This window comes from Labrus mixtus, chromosome 11 (assembly GCF_963584025.1).
Source record: "Labrus mixtus chromosome 11, fLabMix1.1, whole genome shotgun sequence".
Taxonomy (NCBI): Eukaryota; Metazoa; Chordata; class Actinopteri; order Labriformes; family Labridae; genus Labrus; species Labrus mixtus.
The window spans coordinates 18,504,207-18,530,982 of NC_083622.1; the positions used below are offsets into that span (position 1 = coordinate 18,504,207).

Below are 26,776 nucleotides of genomic sequence, written 5' to 3' on the forward strand. Positions count from 1 at the left end.
ATGTCCACTACCTCTTTCCGTAGAAGTCACTGCTTAGAGCATGCGCAGTGCATACTTAGATCATCTGCACTTTCCACGCGTGTAAGGTTTACACTTTGCCTGAAGTCTGGTTTGAAGACAGAAATTGTGGAACTAGAGAGGATTTTTCTTCATCATGGGAGGACAGGCAAAGGGCAAAAAGAAAAACAAGCCGAAAAGGAAAGAGAACCGCTCAAACAAGGGTAAATAGATTCACTGTTTCAACCTTTCCGAGTTGTTTACAGTTTGTTATAACGCCAAGTCAACCCACCAGACAGCAGTTACTAACATGTTATGCTTTAATTTAACCCGTGCCTTAAGAACAACAAATAAGACAAAAAACTAACCATTTCTCTACATTAAACCAATTACGACAGATGCAGGAATTGTTGGATTGACTCCCCAGGAAAGAATGAAAGTGAGGATGCATGAAAAAGCCAAGAAGAAAACAGCTGAGAAATACTCTGTCCAACAACTACTAGAAAAGGTAACACAAGATATTCACAACAAATACCACCTATATCTGTCATGCCTTTGAAATGTTAATTTGTATTCTATAATGTGACCATTTGTTGCACAGACAGAAGAATGCATGGATAGCTTTGACTTTGAGACTGCTGGTCTTTTCTGTCAACGAGCCCTTGATGTAGAATCCAACAACCTGCAAGCTCTCGACATGCTGGGAAACATCCACTCTGAACTAGGAGACACACAGAAAGCTAAGGAAATATCCTTTTTTCTGGGTTGTTATGCATCAGTATTTCAGTCCTATATGTCTATGCTGTTTCTGTTTCAGCAATGCTTGTAGCCTCCTTGACCAATTCTTTCCAAGTGTTTCTGCAAGCAGTGCAACTTAGCCCAGACGTAGGCCACAGTAAGTACATGTACCTGGGACAAATCAACTCAGGCCAGGAGGCGGTGAACTACTACACTATAGGAATACAAGTCATGCTGTCTGCATTGGAAAAAGAAGAGCAAACCACAGTAAGTGCACCCACAAAATAACCCAAAGCAAACTAACCTAACTTAGTAGTTACATACAGTACAGTATACAGATCGTCTAGCAGAAAATGCCAAAGCCTTTCATGATCACAACATCCAAGGCTTGATGCAAGTGTAATGTTTTTTCCACAAGAGGGTGCTGTTGGACAATTTATCTATCTATCTTATCTATCTATCTATCTATCTATCTATCTGTCTGTCCATCCGTCTGTCCGTCGGTCTGTCTGTCGGCCTGTCTGTGTCGGCCTGTCTGTCCGTCTGTCTGTCTGTCTGTCGGTCCGTCTGTCGGTCTGTCTGTCTGTTGGTCTGTCTGTCTGTCTGTCGGTCCGTCTGTCGGCCTATCTGTCCGTCTGTCTGTCGGTCTGTCTGTCTGTCTGTCTGTCTGTTGGTCTGTCTGTCTGTCTGTCTGTCGGTCTGTCTGTCGGTCTGTCTGTTGGTCTGTCTGTCTGTCTGCACACTATTGTAATGCTACTTTCACTCTTGACTGCGTATCTTGTTTCTCTCAAATGTTATATATTGTATTTAAATTGCATAGTGACAAAAAGATCCAAAAGTTGCCTAACATTAACAGACCAATTAATAATATTATTGTATAATTATTTTGAAGCTCAATCAAGTTAGAACATTAAACAATGTTGTGCCAAAAAACAAAAAGACAACATTTACACAATACCTAGATCTGCTACACAAAATGCACCTTGGAATAAATGTAGCTTTATTTAAACGAAAGCCTTACCTTCACTTTTTCTACGAGAGCTCTTCATGTTGTGTTCGCACGACTTGACTCAGTCTCCATCCTTTCCACTTTAAAGCGTTGTGATTGCCAGATTTTATTCAAGTTAATCTTGTCCTTGGTCCTCTCCAAAGTATTGATCAATGCTGTCAGCCAGCATTTGAGTGACTGTGCAACGGTCTTTATCCTGAACATAAGTATGACTCAACGCTGTGCCTTGAGTATGCTTCACTGTATTCACAGCAGATGTTTGGTAGTCTGGAGTTCACAACAGTTTTCATAATAGAGCCTTTGTTTTTATTTGAATAATTTTGAGTAGCTTTTTAAGCAGACCTATTTATTTCCATGGCTCCTGTATTTGTGGAGGTAAATAATACATAACTACTGTGTATGAAGACATCCATCGCTCTCACACACTGACGACTCAGATTCTCTGATTTCCTCGTCTGGGCCATATACAAGTCTCGACATATGATATATCCATGTCATTGCCATCCCTTTTGATTTGATCACTTCTTCATATTCCCTGTTCAATAGTGGAACACGGGTTTTTCCAATTCCGTAGACTTCTGTTGAAGTTAACAGTCAGTGAATATATAGAAAATCAGAGCATATCATCATTTTTCAACTTATAACAAAATCATACAGTAAAAGAATGAAGTATGTAATAGCATGTATTGTTAGAATGGCTCATGTGTTTAACATTGTTTGTTCCACTTGAATTCTAAACTCATCTAACCTACATCATGGGATTTTAAAAATTGATTAATTTACATAACAGTTCTTACAGTATTCATAAGAAGCAGGATACATTTGTTGACTTGAAAGCTTCTTTTTTTTATGGCTTCTCCTACTGTAACACGTCAAAATGTACCCCATGAAAGTAAATCTAGTCAAATATGTGAATATGAAGTCATGTAGTTTTATCCAACATTTACATCCATGGTTAAGATATTTATATTAGATTAAAATATGAAGTACAATCTGCATGCAATCCTACCTCTCTTTTGGTTTATAGTTGAAGTGACTTCTTTAAGACATGTGCCCTCTGCTTTTTAAGCAGCCCCAGGCCGCAGCTGCTGCCCCCCCAGAGGAGGACCCTGAGCGTCCCACAGCCAAGGACATTAGTGTAGCCTACTGCTCCATCGCTGAGATTTACCTGGCAGACCTCTGGTACTGGAGCACACTGAGTTACACTGAGTTACACTGAGTTACACTGAGTTACACTGTTAACGGTCTTAACCCCATTTCAGCTACCTTGGTAATGAGTTGAGATTTGTCCAATCTGTGTGTGTCCGTGTGTGTGCATGTAGCATGGAAGAGGGAGCTGCAGACAAGTGCAGAGAGTCCATTGAGAGAGCATTACAGTATCACTATGACAACCCCGAGGCTCTACAGCTCATGGCCAGTTACCTGTTCAGTACAGAGAGAAACCAGGTCAGTACACACACACACACACACACACACACACACACACACACACACACACACACACACACACACACACACACACACACACACACACACAGTAAGGATGAATTATCACCACATTAAAGCGGGAATCTGCTGAGTTAATTATTCTGAGCAAATTGAATTGTATGCCATTAATCAGCAGACGGACACGTACATTAATACACACGCACACATACGGGTCATACTGATAGGAATGTTAATTACGCGGCAGATCACTCTGGGTCGTATAGTCATCTGATAAAGAGTGCTGGTACAGCAGCTCATTCTGCTCAATTTGGAAAAGACACCCAAAAAACTTTGCTGCAGAAAGTGTCTGACCAATTTAAAAACGTCTATTTTTTTGTATCTAAAAGTGTTGCATATTTCCGAGATATTTTCAGTATTGCCAATTCACCAACTGTAATCAAATGTGAAAGACGTTCAAGTGAAAAGTTGTTTGAGAGAAGCTTATGCGGTGCATGCTAGAGAATGCTTAATATAGTTGTTTTTCAAAGCAATTTAAAAGTTTTAAAATGTGCCTCCATGAGTCATCCACATCCTTAAGTTGAATATATGACATCATTTTTTTTCTATTTCAAGTTTTCTAATGTTGGATGAAAAGTGCATCAGAGGTATTCATTTCATTTCCTTAAATTTGATCTTAAACACCTTCATAATCCTCTTCTTCAGTAAAACTCCTGATAACTCTGTAAAGTATCCCAAGTTCAAAGTGCATTGTTGGTGGAAAAGAAACTCTTGTTTAATGAGGTTTGGATTTCATCCTTCTATTTTCTACATTTCTAAAGGCCCACCTAATTGAATTGGCAGCTGTGGATATCTTAATTACCTGACAAATGAACAAAGAACTAGTTTAAAAACAGGATTCTTCAAACTCTGACATCAACACATTTGGAACAAAAGAGATTGTGTTGAGCTAAAATGTGGATCTGTAATACCGGCTTTAAGCTCCAGGGGTCAGGCTGGCTGCAGTCAGCCTTGGTAGCACCCCTACATGAGCCAATCTGGTTTTAAACAATCTGTTAAATATTTTAAAGGGAGGAAAATCATAAAACTGACCCTAGTTTCAGTCAAAAGTCATACATTTTTGTTTAAAGGGGTTTCAGGGTGTAGTTTAATCAAACTCCTGATCAGATCAGATTTGTGTGCTTTTTTCCAAGTTGATATTTTCTAAATGGATTCACTTGTAATAAAAACTGTGTTGTCTGCAGGAAGGCAAAGAGTACCTGTTGAAGAGTGTTGGATTGTGGCTACCTGCACAGAGTGCAGCTTCTTCCAGCACGGAGGAAGAATTGCAGGTGAGTTGGAGCCGTAGTTAGATTTTTCTCTGACAGCTACCAGCCTTAAGATCCTATCCTGGTTTATTTATAAAGCACTTTCATCTAAACCGATTGTCACGCTGTGCTTTGCTGTGAGCACAAACATAAGGACACCAGTGGAGATGAAAAAAAGAGAAGAAAAAAGTTGAAGGTAATGAAACGAAGGATAATAAAATAAATAAAAGATGGAACAAATTCTTCACAAACCTGAGTCGTTTGTGTAAATAAAGAGCAGATATGAAAGCACAAGGCAAACACTGGGAGAGTATCAAGGATACGTGAGAAAATGACTTCAGGGGGTTTGAAAAAAAGAGAGTAGGAATGGCGGTAATGTCAAAGTTAGGCTGGGTTCTAAACTGCAGCAGAAATGTTGGCTGAGTTTACACTAAAATATGGAGGAAATGTGATGAAAGAGGGGTGAGGGGATGGTTTGAGACTGAAATGCCCGTGGGCTGCCGTTATGACTCTTATCTTGTGGAGCAGGTTGATCTGAAGTCAGCCTGCTGACACTTCCGCTGTGATTAACAGCCACACAGCCTCAGAATGTTTTGTAGCTGGAAATTGGATCGTGTTATTATCACACAAAAGAAGAACTATGTTTGTAGGCTTCTTGCATTAACACTCATTTAAAAACTCTTTTTTTTATTTTTTTATCTTTTATTCCTCCAGAATTTGATCCCCCCGTATGAGTCTCGCATCACCACAGCCAAACTGCTCATGGAATCTGAGGAATATGAGGTAAAATCTGTTGTGTTGTGGTCTTGTCCACTCATCCCATGTTGTTGATCTGTGTGTGTTTGATAGTGGGAGGGTAGTCTGGCATTTGTATATGTGTGTGTGTGTGAGTGCTTTGTATACTCTTCTTTCTAGGGAATAGCATTGAAGGTGAGCAGGCCATGCCTGGTCTTTATCCCCTCCAGAGTTCAGTGTCAATAATTGAAGAGTGATATTTACAGAGAGGGACAGGGGTAAGGGCGTGCACAGAGGAGGAGGAGATTTGAAGAAGGAATAAAAAAAGAAAATGAAGGATGCTCCAGTGTGATGAATTGCTGCCATATCTGTGATACAGCACACTTCTAAATCACTCATCAGTTCCCAGTATTAATGGCCTTGATATTAGTGGCTCACCGCCTTCAGTTCTGTGCTAAAACTCCTAACAGTCATGAACGCTAAGAGTTGTTTTCTTAGAAGACTGCCACACCAAGCGCACTTGTGCAATCTTCTGTTGTGATCCAGTGATTAATTTTAGTCACTCTTGTTGAGTGGTTTATGGTTATCACTGACAGGAAATACGAGCTGTGTCCTTTTTTTCCCCCTCTCACTCCCAAACTGCTCGGCTGCAGTGAAATTTGTATGTATGTGTGTGTGTGTGTGCGTGTGTTTTGAGGAGGATACGGGCTGTCAGGTGTATCAGTAAAATGACAACGTCTCGGTCCATAGTCTCTGGCATGTCGTTTGTCTTCATCCTCCTGTTGGTGTCATCAAGCCTGAAACTGAAACCGCAAACACTCAGACTCCTTCATATGATGAATATTGTGCTGTGTGTGCACATACGCATGAACACATCCATGCACAAGTTTTCTGATTTAGCTTTTAGCCATCAGCTATGTGAAACTTTCTGTTGGAAATTGAACTTAAGGGGAGGGGGAAAGAGGGGGAAACAAGCTGTTTTGTGTCCGTCTCTCCCAGACTGGGACTTAGCCGGATTTGATAGTAACATCCTCTCTTTGCTCTCTCCTTCCTCTACTCCTCTGTCACGCACACACAAACACACAAACAGGCACAAACCCTCATTTTTTTTAGCAGGCTCTCTCTCTCTCTCTCTCTCTCTCTCTCTCTCTCTGGACTCAAAATCTATGAACAACTCTAAACTCTGTGTAGAGTTGTGTGCTTCCAGTCTGAAGAGTTACCAGTTTGAAGGCTACCTTCGTAGCAGGGTGCCAGACTTTGACGATTTGTCTTTATTTATTTTGTCCCCCATTGAATCTTTTGTTTGGTCCAAACTGAGCCAAGGCTTTGAAAATCTGATTAATATATTTGCCAAAGAAACACAAAGCAATTTTTTGTGTTTGTGTTTTCTTCTATTGCATAGAGTATACAACTATTTCTGGTTTATAAATAATAACAGTAGCAGAAGAACGGGGACGGTCTTTGCCAGGACGCTCTTGTTTGTCGCTGCAGGAGGTTTAGCTCTTTGGCCGATGGACGCAGTTTGGCATTGGCCATTAAAATCAGTCCGTGTTTTAAGCTCGAATTGAAGTGAACCAGGCTTATGCCAAAATGAAAATATCCTACTGTGATTACATTGGCAAAATTATCTGGGTGTATGATATTATCTCATTAATTATTGGGGAGAAAAAACACTGTAGTGCATTGGGATGACAAATTGAATTAGAAAAAATGGCATTTTGGTTCCCTAAAGGCTGTCAGCGGAAGAGGGGAGGAAGCATCCTATCGTTTGTCTTGTCGCTTCACGATGTGCCAGTCGAAACCAAAAATCTTCACACATTGAACATTTGACCTTTACTGTCTCACCTCTGCGCCCTTTTTCTTCAAGGTTTGTCTTCATGTCATCAAAGTGAATAAAGTCCCCGTGACATTAATAGAGGTGGTCACTTATGAAGCCTTTGCATTAGTTCTAGTAGGAAAAAATGCCTTAACTTTCCAAAAAGTTTTTAGAGTATATACTTAAAAAAAACACAATTTATTTTAAAACATTTTTAAAGGTGGGTATTTTAATATATACGAGATAATAGGGTCAGTAGAATGTAAGCCATGACATCATAGATCCTAAATGAGTTGTAACATCTAATTGTTGTGACTTCTTATTTGATTAATTGGCATTGAAAGAGAACTGTGGTTGCATTTATTAAATAAAATAAATAGATCAAATTGAAATGATTTATTGTTGCATATTGAAACCGTCAGTTTCCTGGTGCTTGCTCTTTCATTCATTCTTAATTTCAGCACGACTGTAACCTCCTGATTAGAAAAAAATAAGCGCACAAAATAGCTTTTCAAGGATTAAACAAAAACAAACATTGAGTAGTTTGAGTAGTTGATTTTTCTTCGCTGTTTATGAAAGTGAGTGAAAGAGAGGCAGAGATGTATAAGTTACTGTCCCATTAGTTTGATGTTGTCTGAACAATTTTCTGTAGTGAAACAAATACTTTATTGATGGATAAGTTGATGTTAAGCAGACAAATTAAAAACAGTTTCTTGGTGAATAGTTTTTAGTCTGTTATCAACCCAAACATGCTGATCATTTGCTAGTTCCAGTTAGAAACACTTAGTGCCTTGCTTCTTTTTCTTTGTTTTAAATTTGTTTACTGGTTAACAGAAGAAGATGCTGTGTAATTATTTTTAAATTATTTATCATGAAAAACAAACGTATGTGCTCTTGTTTCATCCTCTCTAATATGAGCATCTTCTGCTTTTTTTTATTTGCTTAACTCATTGTAGAATATAAATATCTTTTCATGAACTGTTGGTTTGATTCATTTCATTTAAGGATCATGTGAGTAGTGAAACAATGCGGCCTTCAGAGAACACATTTCGTTTTGGTCAGGCTCAAACAGAGATGGGCATATTACCATCAACACCACCTATCACCAGCGCTAATTCACTTGTCACATAGCAGACACATAGACAGACAGACAGACAGACAGACAGACCCCCTCCCCTGACAGCCATTAAGGTGTCTGTTTGTCACAGCAGCTGATGGTTACTTACTTGTTGTTGTCACTCTTGTTTGCGTTCATGTTATTTACAGAACATTTCTGCTCTTATATTTAGCTCCTTGTGGAACGCAGCTAGTACTTTCCAATGATATGTGCAGCTACAGTTAACATTGACGTCCCCAGGATTTATTCACTTAAGCAAACATGTCCCTCTAGTGTGAGTGTGTGTGTGTGTGTGTGTGTGTGTGACTTTGTATGGGTTTCTGTGTGTTAGAGATACGGCTTGCTCTCGCTTGTAAAGTGATTTGTCTTTCTCATGTCTCTGCTGTGTGCTCCGGTAAAATGATTCTGTTAAACAAAATTGCCTAAAGATTACACACGCACACGCACACGCACACACACATGCACACATGCACACACACACACACACACACACACACACACACACACACATATTGACCATTATAAATGAGTTCCTCCAAGAGTTGTATTTTTTCTTCTTAGCAGGTCTTGAAATAAAGAGGACAGCATCTACATGGTGTCTTTGGCCTCGCATGGTGTGTGTGTGTGTTTGTGTGTGTGTGTGTGTTTGTGTGTGTGTATTTGTGGTGTGCCACGTTGCTCCAAGACCAGTTTTTGCTTTTTTTTTATTGGGATAATTTTCTTTGTACCCCTCTTTCCAATTTTCCCACTGTTTCTTTCGAAGTACCCCTTATCTTCATGGGAATATTAATCATGTTGTTGTTTGGAGCATGAAGCGGCTTTAAAAATCTCTGAATCTTTAATCAGTTGCCCCCGGGTTGACCAGTGTAGTTAGGAAGGAGTACAGTTGGAGACGAGATAATGCTTCATTGCGCACTTATCCTGGCTCCCAGATATATCTTGTTCTATTTTTGCTGCTCCAAAACTGCCTGTTCTATCAGTTGTTTAATACCCAGACAGATCGTCTCTGCTATCTCTTATATCTAGTGCTGCTTGGCTCGATTGCTTTGTGTGTTTGTGTGTGTGTGTGTGTGTGTGTATGTGTGTGTCTGTCACATTGTGATTCAATGAAAGTCAAGTAGATAAATCTGATGCTGGGCGTTAATCCATTCATCATCAGCTGGGATTAGGTGTTATTGTTTGTGTATTTTTAATCAGTCATTAATTAATTAAGGACAATGGGTTTTCAGATGATAATTGGTCCAGCAATCAATCAAGCGACTCTCTCTCAGGCATGCACATTTGCACGCTCTCCTAACGAGAAACTCTCAATTAACCCGACGTTCCCTCAATCTACCCGGCAACTGACCTCTTTATCTCCTCCGGAAGCACGTCGGCTTAATGAAAAGAGAACTCCGACGAGCGGGAGGGAAGAAAAAATTGGAATGTCTGCTAATAAGACCGCCTTAACAAGAAACAAGTGCTGCTTGTTGTGCTCACTGTTGTGTGTAGCTTTGTTGTTAGTGTGCGACTTTGCAGCAGTGTGTGCACCCGTGCACATGAATGCAACTCTTTTTTTTCCCCTTGCCCTTCACCACGGGTGATTGGCTAACAGTCGCCTCCAACCTGAAGTTGACAAAAATCAATACATCATCACCTAGGGGTTCACACAAACACAGACAAAGACGCACACACACACACACACACACACACACACACACACACACACACACACACACACACACCACAACCAAGGGTCTGTAAGGAGAGAAGGGGAGCAAAACAAACACACAGCCCGCTTTAGTCAAGGTCTGTTTTCTGTAATAGAAACTTCCCACAGAAAGTGACCCGGAGTGAGACACACTGGGACAAAGGTCAGCTTACATTTAGCTCCTTTGAGCCCTTAAAGGAGAAGCGACTTCAGGGTTATCATGCTGGGGAGGGAGTGTCATGGCTTTTTGTGTGTTTGTTTTACGAATCCCTTTAGGCAATACTATTTACAGCAGTGTACATGCATCATTAAAGTAGTGTCAAGGATACTACTAGAAATTCACAAGACCTTTTCTATTTGTTGTCCGTGTTGGAGTAAAATGTTATGTAGGAGTAGTCGTGGTGTACTGCAGTAAAAACATAAAAAAAAAAAAAGAAAACATTGTAGGACTGAAAATCAAAAGCAAACCTGTGCTGGTATCAAGATTATATTTGTCGGTGAATAGATTAAAAGGGCTATTGAACAGAGACGCTAAAGTGACTATTGACTGTGCGATAAGCACTGGTGAGTGTGTCTATCGACGGCCATGTCTGTTGTCTTGTTGGTATCGACGGTGTTGTATACGGGATCCTGGCCTCATAGACGCTTATCAGACCCTCTGATCACTCTGATTGATCGCGCTGCCTGGGAGATGCACAACACTGCACAGCAATAAAGTGTTTGTCATCATGTGTGCGGTTGTCTATGGATTGAGGCAGCATGGAAGAATAGATCATTATAAGTATGGTCTGATTCATTATTATTTTTTATCACTTGAATGTGAGGATTTCTTTTAGTTTTTTTTAGATAGTTTAAAGAGGACATATTATCCCCCTTTTCTACCTTTTCAAACAGTCCCCTGTGGTCTAAATGAAACATCTGTGCTGTGCTTTGTTCAAAATATAACATGAATCAAGCACCAGAGGAGGTTTGTGACCCTGTATAAACCAGCTCTCTCCAGAACGCTCCGTTTTGGTGTGTGTGTCTCTTTAAATGCAAAGAGGCCCCGTCTGAGTTTTCCCAGTAGACATCACTTCTCTTTAGCAAGAATAAAAATGGCAGACCTGTGCAAACGTTTTGTTCTAGGCTGGGGGTGGAGTCCATGGGTGGAGATATCAAGGGATAATAATCTCACTGTGATGTCACAAGTTGAGCTAATTTGAAATGGAGCATTTTTCTTTGTGTTGTAAGACTTATGCAGACCACAAACAAAGGACTGAATGGATTTATTTCACATTTTGTGGGTCGGTAGACACTCCGGTCACCTAAATTATATGTTCAAAAACACTGTAAAAGGTGATTTTTCATAATATGTCCCCTTTCAAATCTTGATTCAATCACTCAACCTCCTCTCCCTCTCTCTCTTTCTACATTAGATGGCGGTGGACGTGTTGGAGGGTCTTCTAGAGGAGGATGACGAGGTCGTCCAGGTAAGCAATTAAGTGGTGGCATTACTGTTTATTGTCTTATGAAGATGTTTTTTTTATCTTCTTCTTTTATTTCAAGGTGGAAACATGCTCTGAATTTTTTTTTTTTTGTGGGACAAAATATGGATACGTAGATAAACATCGTCCTGACTCGTTTGACACATTTATCAAATCGCTGATGCCAAATATCCACATAAAAAATAAAAAATAAAAATACTCTGCCAAAGATTTTGCTGCAGCAGCGGGAGAAACCTCAAGTAAAGTGTCTTGTCCAAGGACTCATTGGACAAGTGGCTCCAGGAGCTGGGGCTCGAACCCCAAACCTTCCGGTTTAGTGACAACCAACTCTACCAACTGAGCCACAGCTGCCCCTCATCATGGGTCGTATATTGCATTTCGTGTCACATAGTGAGTTACCCTGCTATTCTTCTCCCTGCTCAGGAGTTCGTGTACTTTTCTTTTGGTTGTTGGTGTTTTACACTTTAGCTTTAGCATATTTGTTTCACTCCAGGTACCAGACACCTGAATCATCTACATCCACATCTCTACATTTTCTTTGATTTCTGTGAGCACATATGAACACAATGCTCCAGCAACACTTGATAGTATGAAGATTCAATTCAAACAACTTCATTAATCCCTCTTGGGGCAATTAGTGTGGAGCAGCCCGTACACATGACAAAAAAAAACACAAACAAGACAAGTTGACGTACAAACAACAAATTACACAAGGAGTTAAAACATGGAAGACCTAAAGGAGACACTAATATTAGACAGACTTATTAGAGGTCAGCCAGACTGAATAAGAAATAAAAACACTAGAATGATAAGTCATAGTATGAAGATCAACTTTATTAACAGATTAAACTGACGCGTTTCCGGCTTGTGGCCTTCATCAGGGTCATCCAAGCCCTTCACTCTTCATGCACCGTGCTAGTTGGTGAAGTTGTGCCAGAAAATCCCGCTTAGCTCATACGAACAATCAAGATATCCAATTGGAAACTCTTCACTCTCAGCAAGCTCTGTTGTCTGAGCCATGTGTGTGTGTGCTTGTTTTACTTATCATTGTAGAGGATTAAATGATTAAGAGCTTTATTTCTGTGTCCCCTTGCAGACAGTCCTATTATAGTGATACAGTAGCCACGGCTGCATCTGACCAACGTGTAGGCAAATCTTTCATCACTCTGGTGGGAAGGAGAAAGCGTCTTCCACTGAGCCACTGTTTACATGTGTGCACAATCAAGTGTCTGCACACCTAGACTTTTGCATTACTTTCTGTCACGGCTTGCATTGCTCACTTGCAAGGTATGACTGAGAGCTTAAATGCCTATTAGAGAGAGGTATGAATGGCAGTATTTAGCAGGAACTATGTGCTGTCACTCTTCTCCAAATCCCCCGTGTCAGTGGCAGAGGAAGTGAAGGTGTGCCACTGAATGTCAGAGAGAAAAAGCACAGCAGCTTCTCTCTCACCCTCTCCCCCCTCAGGCCCAGCCTCCCACACACCCCCTTCAGCTGACAGATTGAGAGCAGTCATCGGGGGTCTGAACTTTAAAACTCACTCTGGAGACACACAGCTGTGACTCTTGATTTGAGCAGGCCTACAGCCAATTGCACACGCAATTCACTCACAAGTAGTAGTAGTGGTCCAAAAGTTTCTCTTTTTTTTTTTTTTTTTGCAGGATCATTCATATCACAGTAAAAAATTGCTCGAGTCATGAAGTGTTTGACTGACACTTTTAACAACATAAGGCTCTGTCCCTTTCTCCTCATTTCCCCTCTTTGTCTTATTTCCTCTCTTCAGCGCGGTTCATGAAGTTGTTCGCTCTCGCCTCTGTCTCCTCGCTCTGGCGTATCTCAAAGTTGGAGCCTTACTCACAAAATGTTAAGTCTGCACAAACAACTCAGCCAGTTCCTTGCAAATCTTGTTTCAAAGGTACTCCGCTCATTCATGGTGCGTTTGTTCTTCCTTCAGCAGCACCATATGGGAACTAAGATGTGCCGTCACTTTGAAATAACAATAGTCCCAGTGATTTGATTGACAGACGCGGCATTTATTTTATTATTTGCACCTCTGTCTGGGGTTGTGGTCGGATAGAGCGGATTCTCTGAAGTTGTTAATTAGCGAACTTCCTTATATTTTACTTTGGAGTACAGATGCAAAGCCATTTTTATCACGCACAAAAATATTTCACATCGGACCTTCTGTTGAGAATATTCTCGCCTTGTTCTTGTTTTTTTATTTGAAGGCATGCAGTGGTACTCATTTGTGGAGAAGCTCACATTTTTGAATTTGAGTGACCCAATTTCACTCTTTCTCTCTTTGAATATATAAATATCTATACACTAAACACACTTTATTTTTTTTTCTGGGCCTTGCATTCACAGAAAATGTTTCAGTGATGAAAATGTCACACTGCTGGTTCTGCAACCTTACTTCATTTATCCAGTACTGCTGTTGTTCTGATAAGTATGGCTGCGGGGGGCAGCCTCCCACTCAGCATGCTGAGCGGCATTTCTGAATTCAGCGTGGCATGCCTTGATGTGTTTGTTAGCTAAATGGTTGATTTGGCAGAGGTGTGCGTCCCTACTGCCTCTGCCCTCCATGAATAATAAATAAAGCTAATATTTGTTTCTCAGTGCTTGAAAGAACAGTGGGTGGGTGAACTTTGGCCTTAGATGAGAGGCGCGCACACACCTCCAAGTTCCCTGAGAGTTGAACGTGATTGTTTTGAGAGGTGGAAGAGCGAGCACTGAGCAGTGTTATGATTACGTAGGAGAAAAAAAAAGAGTGTGATTATGGAGAAGGAAAACGAGCTGATTTGAGTGTGTTTCAGAATACCAATGCACAGTTGAATCAAGGCACTGTTTAAAGTAAGTGAATCATTTAAAAAATAATGTCCTCACTTTTTCATCAGTTGCAAAGTGGTGGTCAGTAAGCTAGCTAACAGCCCCTCAACACCTGACTCGGTGCGGTGTTTTCTTCAACTGACTGATCCCCACACAGCTGAAGTCAGAATCTTTACACCTTGCTGAAGGGTTTGTAGGTTCGCAATATAATACATTTAATTATTACCCATTATCTGCGAAAGCATTGAGCTAGTTGGTGTTTTTTTAACTACATCCTTATGATGACAGACCGGTAACGCATTGTAGCAAAACAACTTTAGGTTAAAGAATGAACCCCGGTTCTCTGAAACATGAGTGAGGTATCTCACTATGGGACACGCCCCTCGCTCTGTCCCCCAGAAGCAATATTACATCACTCCAGTCTTGATTGATCTGCTCTCAAGAGGAGCGACTTCCTCCTACTTTATAAAGCCTGACGTTTAATTTTGAAATGATGATCTGGTGATGAACTTTTCTCTGTTAGAATCATCTAGTTGAGCTGCTGGCCAGTTGCATACATGATGCAGGATTTCAAGAAAAAAACTGGTCTTTGCTACATTGATGGATCTAAAGCTTTGTATCCAAAATTAGATTTTACTGTGGTAATTGAACTTGCTTATTGCAAAAAAGACCATAAAACATGACCAATGACTTGGTGTTGTGCTGTGATGATTCAGTGTTCCTTTCATTTATTGTGTAATGGATAAATCACACATATCATTTAGCATGCAACAGTATATTTATCATTAATGACTAATCATCTCAAGAACCTTTAATTCATACATTAAGCCATTATAAACCTAGAACAGAAATACGCATCTCATCTCTTACTAGCCGTTGTTTTAGTAGTTCACATCTTTTATCTTTACTTGTCCTTCACATTTGAAGAATTTCTTTAAAAGTATTCAAAATGTAAACAGATCTGTTGTATAACGAAGAGAAGGGCCAAAAGAATAGTGACTTTTTTTTTTTTTTTTTTTTTCTTCAAAGCTGATTCCTGAGGAGGAAACTGTTTAACATTCTTGCATACGTTGCCCTGAACATAACCTTCCCTGGAGCAGGTATGACGAGGTGGCGCTGGAGTTATCATCATGATGCTGATGTTACACGGCTGAAAGATGAGCCACCACCACCAGTGTGGAGGAAGAAAACCAGAGTGGAGGCCGAGTAAGCGTGTTAGCCCACTTAATCCTGCTTTCTGAGGCAGCCCCCCAGGACCATGGTACCCATGTTCCTTACAATATTTATTATCAGGCAGAAAGATGCTCACGAGGAATAAAGAAAGTAACAAAAACATGAAGAGAAAATGAGGAAAAAATGAATGCTCTTTCACTGATTTAATAGCAAGGACAATATTGTCTACAGCCTGTGGGTAGGATGTTATTTGAAATGCAAAGAATATATCTTCCCTAAGGAATTCATTTTTCATTTTATTTTATAATGTTTTATTATACAGTATGTCTCTGTTCAGTAATTGCATTACAAAGATTGAAATGTATATTGGTTGTGACGGATGGAAAGATTGTCAAGTCACAGGTTTGACTTCACGCTGAAGCTATACAGTTTGTGCATGAACATTCCTGTTTGTCAGGATTGGATCATGTTTGCTGTTTGTATGTGAGTGATGGATTTCTTGTGTGAGTCCGTCTCACATTTTGTGAAACATGTTTGTCAAAGAAGGATGTTGAGTTTCATGCAGACATGCTTCTCGAGGGATACAAATCTGTTTCCCTTGTCATAGCTGACTGACTGCAGCGAAGAACACTCCCTCTCTGTCTCTGAATATCTGCTCCTCAACCCGCCCTCTTTTTTCTTTTTTTTTTCTGTGACTTCCAGGTGTGGTATCTCTCGGGGTGGGTGTGCTACCTCCAGCTAGAAAAAGCAAAAGCAAAAGAGCAGCAAGAAAGTGAGGGAAGAGGAGTGACGGAGGAGGAGGAGAAGGAGGAGCAGAAGGCACTGACGGAGGCGGCCAGATCATACCTGACCAACGCTAAAAAGGTAAATAAGGTCAAGAGAACAAAAAATACACCAAAAGAAAGAAAAAAATGACTTTCTTATGTCACAAGCACAGAAAAGTTCTTGTTTTTTTTCTTATATTTATACAGATGTCTAACTAAAAGTGCACATCTAGTGTAACCAAGTGCATCAACAGGAGTAATCTCACCGAGCACAAGTTTGACTCGCTTGTACTAAACTCCATGTTTCTATTATTCACTGTATACCTTTCCTTTGATTTAATTAAGACTGGGATTTTGTACTTTTACTCTGTTACACTCAACTGTCAAAATTCATGGTCCCTGAGGTTTCCAGTTCCTTCATAGTTCCCATTCATGAAAAAAAAATCTTTCACTTTTTTCAACCGCAACATTTAATGTTTTCTTCTCCTCTATTGTGGGGGTTTGTCTTGAATTAAAATATTTAGTACAATTTTAAGGGTTTAAGTTTCTGATGAACCAAAAAATACAACAACAATTATTTTCAAGAACTCTTCTCACTATTTCCCATAGTTGTATGAACCTTATTGTTGATATGTTGATGGACAAATAATGAGCATCCCTTGGTGGATCCATAATGCTACAGCTCAGTGGAATGGTTAAAATACTTCAACAACAAAAGGTTTTACTCTCCCTAAATACAATGCATAAATGACACCAATACAAATATATAGAATGTAATAGAATGAACCAGGCAGGGGCTATAAAAGATTATATTTTGATACTTAGAGCTTTCATGTGATGTCACACTCGTATGGAACCACCCACCTGGCAGGATGACTGAACGTGTTCTAACAAATGCCCTGTTGTTCAGTTTTTGTTTTCTCATAATGTAAAAATTCCTTTTTTAGGTATGTCTTTAATGAAAGGCTAAACAAAGAGGCATACTTTAGGCCACATAACATCTGACAACCACAGACACATTCAGATGAAAATTAGCAGTTAACATGGTTGCGCTTTAAACCGTAACACAGACGAGGACTTGTGTATTATTGTCCTGTATTCTGTGTAAGGGTTGCAAGTAGAGGTGGGTAGAGGTTTTTTTTTTGGGGGGGGGCTAATCAGTCGCTCCCTGTAAGTGCTAAGGCCTGCTCTTTATCTCAGTAGAATGCCAAATGGAGCAGCAAGAAATTCAGCCAGTCTCACAGATGACTGGAGTAGATCCTGAAGTATGTACTCACTCATAAATAGGCTTTGAATCAATGTACCAATGAATCCAGAATCGTTTTGAATCGAAAATCGATTCTGAATCGAATCGTGACCCCAAGAATCTAAATCGAATCAAATCGTGAGACGCCCAAAGATTCCCAGCCCTAGCTAAAAGTGCCCAAAAACTCTCAGGTTATCGTAATATCTCTGTTTTTACTTTGCTTGTCAGGTGATGTAAACATGCATCGTTTAGAGGAGATGGAAAATTTAAAAGCCTGTGCTGCAATTCTACAGTGTTTTCAATGGTGGACGCTTCTTTCATTTGCTCTTTTTGCACTCCAGCCATCAGTGCTGGTCATGTGACTGAAAGCTATGAATTGAGAGAACATTGAATGCAATATAGAAATATAGAATGCAGGACTTTTAGTTTCATGTATTTTTTAAAAGTGGCTATGGTATTTTTTTTCAGTTCTGAATACTTTTTTTTCACCACAACATGGTGTAAACTAAGAATCCATGGGTACATAAAGTTACCTCCAGAACACTTTCACAATAAGTGAGACTCAGGAGAAGCCGTTCTTGTCAGAGGAGGGGAACATGCAGTACTGTGAACACGAGAGGATCCTAAAGATGCTGCATTGTTGCCACTGAAAAGCCCTTTTTTGTTTATATGATCTCGAAGAGGTTTAATTTCCCCCATATCTCTCCCCCCCATTGCCCTATTCTCTCTCTCTTTCTGTGTCTCACTCTCTCACTCACACGCACATACGCACACTTGGAGTGATGTGTCTCCTTCACTCTGTCATTCTGTCAGGATGCAGTGCCTCTATGGAGCTCTGATTCATGTTAGTCTAAAAACCAATAGGCTTGTAAATCAGACAGCACAGACTGACTGATGTCAGGCCCCACCTACAATCATCTTCTTCTCGTTACTTTCCTCTCCTTTTCAACTCACCACCCAACCATCCACCCTCACGCCTACCCTCCTGTCCCTTGGTGTCCCTCTACAGATGAGTAGGGGCTGCAGAATGGCGACATATTGACGTCTGTCTCTCTGGCCAGCAGTGTAGTGACAGGCCTGTCTAACCAGCATCCACTGAGGATGTCCAAGTGAATGAGTGTCCCAACTGAGACAGGAGCGAGGTGGGCTTAAAGCTGCCAAGTGGAAGAATGGAAGAAACTGAGGAGATGAAAATGCAAACAAAAAGCACAGGACACATATAGATTTAAGTTGTCAGCTTTGTGCTGAGTTAATGAAAAAAAAACTAATTGGGGGAAAGAAAATGGAATTGAGAAGTAGGTAGAATGAAGTACTTAGCCTGTTCTACTCAGAGAGAAAGAAACTGAAGGAATGAAAAGGTGAAAGACTGGTAGGAGAATTTGGTGAGTCGTCAGAGCGTGACAAGTAAACAGCAGAGCTGTTTCTTTGTGGAGTGTAGCAACAGGTGCAGAATAATGTTACAGGTAGATGCACAAAGACCTTGGAAAAAAAGAGGTGAGGTGAAACGTGGAGAGAAGCAGCCCCCCTCATAATGCACTTTGCTCTTTCACTCTGCACTGTTGCGAAAATGTGTGTGCATCCCTACATTGTGATTCTCCCTTGTTTATATCAGAGCTTTGTTTCTGAGCGCCACTGTGAGTGTTAATTATTAACGATGAGTCAGTCTGCTAGTTAAAATGGGCTCCAACATGGAAATGAGTCCTCAAAGCCCAACGGCTTGTTTTGGCACAAGTCCACTTCTCTGCATACTTCATGACTTTGCTAAGAGTGTGTGTGTGTGTGGATGTGTGTGTAGTGTGAGACAGTGAGAAAAAGCATGTGGTTATGCGTAGGCGCACCTTATGTGGATGCACATATTTAATTACGATTGTTGCGTGCCAACTTGCATATCTAATTTTTTGTAATAAGAAATGTCTTCATTATTCATCTCTTTTGTGATCAATACACGCGCACGCTCCTGCTCTCTCCTCTCCTTCTCTCACATGCTCTCTTAGCGCACACACACACACACACACACACACACACACACACACACACTCTGCACTCAACTGAGATGCTCTAAAAAGGAATGATAGGGAAGAATGGCTAGGTCTAGAGGACAAGAAGGAAGTGTAGGAGAGGAGCAAGAGGTTGAGCAGGAGTGGGAGAATGAAAGGGGAGGTGAGCAAGGGAACAGATTGGATGTTTGGGTGTGTGTGTGTGTGTGTGTGTCTGTGTGTGTGGTTGTAGGGGGTGTAGCTGGTGAATAGTGGCCAGGGTAAAATCAATAGTAAACCGGACGTGAAATGGAATTTGAGTCTCAGCCAGATAGGGTGCGATTGAGGAAGGATCTGCAGTGTATGCACAGAGGACAATGTTATATAGGTGTGTGCGCCGGTGTGCGCGAGTGTGCACAAAGGCAGCTAGGGCAAACAGAGGTCAAAAGCTTTACTATTTGATGTGGCTGAAAGGGTATCCCATGAGCTCAGATTGCGGTTATGGTCGGCCCAGGGTGTGCTTGTCATGTAATTTTAATGCAATTCCCCACCAAGGATGTGACCAGAGGACTGAAGTGTTAAGTTGTGTGCCTGTGTCTGTTTGTGTGTCTGTGTCTGTGTGTGAGAGTATTTGCGGTCAGCCCTCTTGAGACTCCAGTGACATGCTGTGTTCACACACAAAGTCTCATCTCAGCCAGTGTCACACCCTTGCCGGTGAAGAAGTATGTGTTTGTTTGTATCACAGAGGGAGATGGATAATTGTTTTTCTATTTATTTCTTTTTCACTAATGAAGAGAAACACAGTAGGTTCACTCTGTTTGGTCAAAAAAAAAGGGGGGGGGATTAAGGATGCTGGGGAAAGTTTACAGATGGGTAAGATTTATTCACCATTCTGCCAAGATGGCACACGTGTGTGTGTGTCCAAGCAACCTGGAATAAAAGATATAAAAGTATGAAAGGGTATCTATCTCCTTGACAGGAAGGTCATTTGGTGAGAGCCTTGGAGTGCGAGCAAAGAAAGACGGAGTGCAGGAGGGGATGATGTACAGGAGAGAGGCCAGCAGAATGAAGGCATAATGAAATGGAATGAAATGAAAGAAGACGCGAAATGAAAGGGGAAGTTAAGTATAGATGTGGAACAAAAGGTGAAGAATGATGGAATGGTTAGGCTTTCGCCCCATAATCAGCATGTCTTAATTATGCCATGTGACTTGTAGAAAAAGGCTTTTTATCAGGAAACAAGGGGAAAAGAATCACTTATTATATGCAGGGAACATTAGGCCTTAATATTACACCTTTTAATCCACTGCATACTGGACAATGGTAAGCTCTTACAGCCCATATATGCTGCATCGTACTATTGATGTATAAAAAAAGATCTTTATATAGAGAAAGAGGTGAACTCTCCTCTAAAACAAGTAGAATATCCCAGCATGCTGCAGTACAACCCTAACCTATGAACAGGCTGAGACCTCATTCAGCTTCTGAAGCACAGACACCCCACTATACACCTGAAGCTAACATAATTCACTTTTGCATTAAACTCAGTGGGCCTATTCAATTCCGTTACCATAGATTGGAGCCGTTACTGCTATCACCATGAAGTCAAATTCGCCCACTTTGAATTGTTGATTTATGCTGCATTCTTTTTCCGCATGTCCAGAAACTTGGGAGTTCAGAGACAGATCTAAAGTTTTAAATTGGTTTAACTTTTAATAGTGTGCCAGTTTCAAGGGCTGCATACAGTGGCATAGAGCAAACAGAAATAATGAATATGACTAGCAATCAGAAGAGAAATACCTCAAAAGATTCACATTCATCAGGTGATTTATTTTGCGTTGATATTGTGATATTTTAAAAGCTGAATTACATGATGCCATCAGCCTCCATTGCGTCGACTTAACTTAATTAAAACATTTTTCTCCATGCTGGCAGCTCAGATGACAATAAGTGTCACAGTGAACCATTAAAGGAGATCTATTATACTCTCAGCATCAGTTATGTCTGGGACAGCTATTGAGTAGTGTTGCGGGATGTGAAGCTCAAAAAACCTCCTTATTTATCTCATACTGGCGTCAGTAAAATCCCTCATTTCAACCTCTGCCTGGAACAGGTCATTTCAGCTGCTGTCTCTTTAAGGCCCCCCTCCCCACGTGCCCATTTACCACTGATTGGCCAGCCCTGTTTGTAGTCACAGGGAAATTTGAGTGCACTTCCAGGTGGGCATGTCCTTCAAAGAGCTGCTGGGATGGTCCATCTGCTTTGCTCCATGTTTTACTCTACGATTGTGGCAGAACCTGACATCAGGTACACAACCTGTGTGTCTTGTGATTAAATGTTTTTGCCAAGGTTAAGTATGGACAGGGGGCGGCTGTGGCTCAGTTGGTATAGTCGGTCGTCTCTTAAGATTGGGGGTTGAATCCCCAGCTTCTGCTACTGCAGCCACATGTCCGATGTGTCCTTAGGCAAGACACTTAACCCCAAGTTGCTCCCTCTGCTTCGTCAGCGGTGTGTGAATGTGTTTGAATGGGAGTAGTTATTACTGATGGTCACTTTAAATAGCAACCTCTGCCATCAGTTTGAAGGGGTATGAATGGGTAGGTGTGACCTGCAGTGTAGCTTTGAGTAGAAAAGCACTATACAAGCTTAAGTCCATTTACCATTTACACCCAACACTGTAACAGTAACATGTATATATTATAAGTGTCTGAATATGGATCAGCTTAATTTCAATGCTATAGCAAGCACTGCACACCATGCGTCTTTCTTAAGTCCCTGATCCTCACCTGTGTCGTTTCCTGAGTCTTTGCTCCTCCAAATGAGGACTAAAAAGAGAGACGCGAGGAAGAGACACAAGGAGGGAGGAGGCGACTTTACCAGTACATTCTAAGCAACATTTAGTATCAACACTTTTAGAAAAGATTTTGAAAGAAAAGAAAAAAATTCAAAAAGTAGATGCATCGATCTTTGAAGTTCTTTATTTGAGGAAGAAAGTCAGGGGAGAACAGGTTTACTCTATGTTTCAGGTGAACATGTTTGTCTGTTAAAAGAAATCACAGCAATTCCTCATGTAGCTTTTGAAATATTTCTGTCTGAACCAAAGTGTTGGATGGACTGACCTACAGATCGACATTGCTCTCCCTAGAGTCATGGTGCTAGCCCGGCTAAAAACAATAGCGACCTGACAGATGTGTCTGTGCGCCCTTAAGGGTGTGTGTAAGTGTAAAATGTGTGTTTGGAGTTGTTCTTGCAGTGGTCAAGTTGTGCTTTGGGCTGTGACTTAGGGCTTGAAAGTAGAGCAAAGTGGACCATGAAAAAGTTCTATGATTATACACACTCGCACACCCACACTCTCCCCCTCTCTCTCTCTCTCCCTCCCCTCTTCAGGCAGCTCTCTGGGCCGTGAAAGTGAGAAGAGAAAACATAGGCTGTTGCAAATGAGAAATGCCTGTGTTTTTTGGGGGCGGCGGTGCTGATCTCAGCAGCGTTTGGTTGGCGACTGGGTAAAGAATAGCTGCTGTTTGTGTAGCTAGCTGAAAGACTCTCGATGAATAATCACATCCTATCAAGCAGACACTTTGCCATCGATTCGTAGGAGAAATCACCACATACACATTTTCTAAAATAGCTTTCAGTATCACAGCACCTTGCATGCTTTTTTTTTTTTCTTGCTTTTTTTTCTTCAGCACATTCACTATTTTTTTTCCCATGATCTCTCTTATGCAACTCGTATGTAAGATACCCTCTACCTCTTGCCCAAAGCTGCAATGTGCAATTACTCTGTCTATGGGCCCAACGGATTGTAAAGCACACTCAAATTTTAGTCAGCTCGCTAGTTTTGGATAAACATCTCCCGGCATTTCACAGTGACACTGGCGGAATAAAATAATTTTTTCCCCGGCTATATGTCTTTGTCTGTGTGTGTGTGTGTGTGTGGGGGGGGGGGGGGGGGTGCTCTGAGGAGCCTGAGAGGGTCAGCTCTTTCCCGGATATCAGACCCTTTGACCGGCCCTGGGTCACGCTCCACCTCCCTGGAGCTCCAACATGCAGTGACAACATCCACTTAAATATATACACACACACACTTTTTACACTCTAAATGAGTTCCCATGGGAGTGCGTGTCTCCTGTCAAGACCCGCTGTTGCTTAGAGACTGGTCCCGGGGCAAAGCAGTCACACACACTCTTCTTCACTCTCCTGGCCTCGTTACACTTTTAGTGAGAATGATGGCACTCAGCTGCTTATTGTCCATGAGCTCAAGTAACTGCCTGTTCCCCTCTCTCTCTCTCTGTGTGTCTGTGTGTCTGTGTGTCTGTGTGTGTGTGTGTGTGTGTGTGTGTGTGTGTGTGTGTGTGTGTCAGACTGAAAAGGGGAACATTCCTAGATCATATCAACCATTCCCCACTCTCTCCTCTTCTTCTCTCTAGTTTTGTTGCTAGAAGGAGAATCATAGATGAGTTTCCCTCACTCTGTTTAATACGCACACGCACACACACACACACACACACACACACACACACACACACACACACACACAAACACACACACCAAACTTGGTGTTATGCTTCCTGTTCTTAGTGGTAGCGCGAGTACTTTAATCTCTCAGCTCCACTTTGAGTTCAGTAATTACACAAACGCACAGTATTTTTACAGAGATAAATCTGCTGCCTGCTTTGAGAACAAGACTTTTTTTTTTTTTTAATCTCGCTCCTTCACGGCATATTTCGGCGAGATAACTTCGATAATGTGTGTGTATGTGTGCACGCTCGATGTGCTTCAGGATATATATTTTTGTGCGCGCATGAATGTCGCACTAGCAAGAGGAAGATAAATGGTCTTTTTTGTCTCCAGTGCGGCTGAACGGTGTATCAAATGTGCTGATTTGCCAAATGAAAGACAAAAACTGTTTACCAGCATTTTGCGAGCCACGACTGCAGCGCTGACTGAATACAGCTGCTGTTGGATATTTCAGGCGGCCTAAACCAGCACTTAGAGACTTTAAAAAAACCTCAAGGCTGCTCACTTCCCTCAACTCCATGCTGCTGCTTACTGATGCCGCAGTGATGCACTGTTATCTCCAGCCACACAACGCCAGAGCGTTTGGTTCTCCGTATCTCATTTCTTGTATTGTACCGCCTCTGCGGTATGATTTTGCACTTCATGTTTGGTTTTTAACATTTCTTCTGTGTAACCTACTTTCTATTCAGAATTTCAATTTTTTCAGTCTTCTTACTAGCTTTTTACACATTTGCATCATCCTTTTTTCTCTCTCTCTCTCTCTCTCTCTCTCTACCTGTTCCCCAGCTGTACAGTAAGCTGCGGTGTGATGACCAGCCGGTGTTGGAGCATGTGGAACAGCTGCTGGGCGAGCTGGGAGGAGAGCTGGAGGGAGAGGAGGGAGACCCCGTCTTGGATGACGATTATGAACCCTGTAGCGATGAAGAGGAGGGGGACGTTGCAGAGGCACCCATGGAACACTGACCACAGCCCCCTTTGTTTGTGCTCTGACTTCACTCACCTCCACCATGCTCCCCTTGTACTTTAAATCGTTGTCGTTCTCTCTCTGAAGAGCCTTTTTAAATGGTTATCCTTTCACACTCAGTCAATTGAAATGCGATGCACAAAAACGTTGACATTAAAAGCCGCAGTCTACTCAATCTCTTACAGTTGGTTGTGTAATGCTTTTGGTGTAATAAGCGCATACTTAAGTAATGCCTCCCTTAATCTCTCTGATAGATGTTGATGAAAAGAAAGAAGTTTTAGAGCTTTACTTCTTAGCAAGAAGCAGCAAAGGCAAAACACCTTTTGAGTGCTTTTTTTCTTCTTCTTATACACACCCACACATGGTCTCAACAACAAGCAGCTCTACAAGGCAGCACATTAATGACTCCAGCTCTTCCCAAACCCAGCGAGGAGCAGCATTGTGTCCATTTTGAATGTAGAAATGTGAAATATCTCGTCGGGGTGTAAGAGTTGAAAACCAACTCCGTCTGCAAACAAACAGTAAATGATTTCTTTATGTGTTACGGTTCTAGTATTTGAAGTTTGTGTGCCATTCTTGAAATGTTATTGTATTCGGTTTATACTGCCTTTGTTTTCCTGCCTTTCTTTTTAACTCATTGGATTCAACAAGATAAGAAAGAAAAATAGAGAGAATTTGACATTAACGTATGCAGCATGTTTTTCTGCGTCTGCAAGACTGTTCAAAGTGGCGGCACGAAGCCTCTCAGAACAGAGAAATAGCCAACCCTGACCTCTTCTTTTTACAATAGTTTTTCACAAGGCATCCTTTTAAAAATACTCAGACAGGGTTATGTAGCGCACTGTTGTGTTACAGTAATAGACAGATGCTTTTCACTTTGATAAATTTAACAATTGAGAACATCAGGATGAAAAAGCAGTTCGAAAAAATTTGATTTGCAACAACACATTCAGCGACTTTATGTACTCATATGATTATTAATCTTTGAACATTACCAACAGCTAAACGTTTTCGCATCACAAGAAACTACATGGTTCAAGCCAGTCTGCTGCTGAAAATGTAAAATGTAACGGATACATTTCAATATATTAAAGCCTCTTGTTTTGCAAAAATCTACAGATACACATATTGTCCGTCATATTTATTAGTCTTTCTTCTTTCATTCTTTTGTGTTGGATTTCTAACTCAAATATAGCATTTTAAAGTCTGCTTGTACTCAGCTTGTTATCCAGCTGCAGTGCATTGCACAAAACGGTTGTGACTTAACCTGAGCCTTGATATATTGGTTCATGTCTGATTCTTTTTTCTTTTTCTTTTTGTATTATTCCAGTAACTGCCATTTTCTCCCTAGACACCTTCAGAAGTGGGACTGCAGTATGTGACTTGCATGCTATTGCACGTCCACCACGGAGTATTTCTCCATGGTCCGTGCCTGTTAACAAACACAACACACCACGGGCATTCAGTGCTGCGCGGCCCCTTTGAAGAATTCCATAACTGGTAAATGGGACCGTTATCTTAGATGTTTCTCTTGATAGTAGCCGAGCTGAAAGCTGAGAGGTCTGTTGGGGAAAGCGGGAGTTCAGATGCTGCGGTCTGATTGTGTGTGTTTGTGTTTAAGGAGCATAAAATAAAACTCAGGAGAAAAGCCACAGTACAGTATGATACTGTGCGAAAGAATGTGTGTGTGTTGCGGCTATTGATACCTTATGTGATAAGATGTGCTGTTATTTGTTGACCTTGCTTTGCATAGAGACATCCATGTCTCTCTTGCTCAGTGTCTGATTATGCATTCTGGAGTGGAGGCCACGAGGACTGACTACCTGGAGCGATACTGTCATCCAGCATTTGGCTTTATAATTACAATGAGCTCTTGTGTGCATGTACTTTTCTGCATTCATGTGTGTCTGTGTGTGTGTGTTTTTACAGCTTGTGTCCGTGTGGCTCATCTGCAGTGTTGTGTGATT

The 26,776-nt window shown here is 41.1% G+C and overlaps 1 protein-coding gene across 2 annotated transcripts; it reads left to right on the forward strand.

Moving 5' to 3' along the window:
• Positions 1–35: 35 nt before the first annotated feature.
• On the forward strand, positions 36–24,984 carry si:dkey-12j5.1 (uncharacterized). 2 transcript variants are annotated; one of them, XM_061050534.1, is made up of 11 exons: positions 36–221; positions 396–505; positions 599–743; positions 848–1,002; positions 2,814–2,926; positions 3,067–3,190; positions 4,435–4,521; positions 5,212–5,280; positions 11,271–11,324; positions 16,044–16,205; positions 24,632–24,984. In XM_061050534.1, the coding sequence occupies exons 1-11, from the start codon at positions 155–157 to the stop codon at positions 24,806–24,808; spliced, it is 1,263 nt and encodes a 420-aa protein (XP_060906517.1). In that variant the 5' UTR covers positions 36–154; the 3' UTR covers positions 24,809–24,984. The 2 variants fall into 2 exon arrangements, with proteins under 2 accessions (XP_060906517.1, XP_060906518.1); XM_061050535.1 differs by having other exon boundaries at positions 2,817–2,926.
• The last annotated feature ends 1,792 nt before the right edge of the window (positions 24,985–26,776 follow it).

Bases quoted from the DNA above. Each gene is read 5' to 3' on its own strand.
- si:dkey-12j5.1 (XM_061050534.1), top strand. From the start codon at position 155: ATGGGAGGACAGGCAAAGGGCAAAAAGAAAAACAAGCCGAAAAGGAAA. The intron at 744-847 runs AAATATCCTTTT...CCAATTCTTTCC, and splicing joins AGACACACAGAAAGCTAAGG to AAGTGTTTCTGCAAGCAGTG. The intron at 3,191-4,434 runs GTCAGTACACAC...TGTTGTCTGCAG, and splicing joins TCAGTACAGAGAGAAACCAG to GAAGGCAAAGAGTACCTGTT.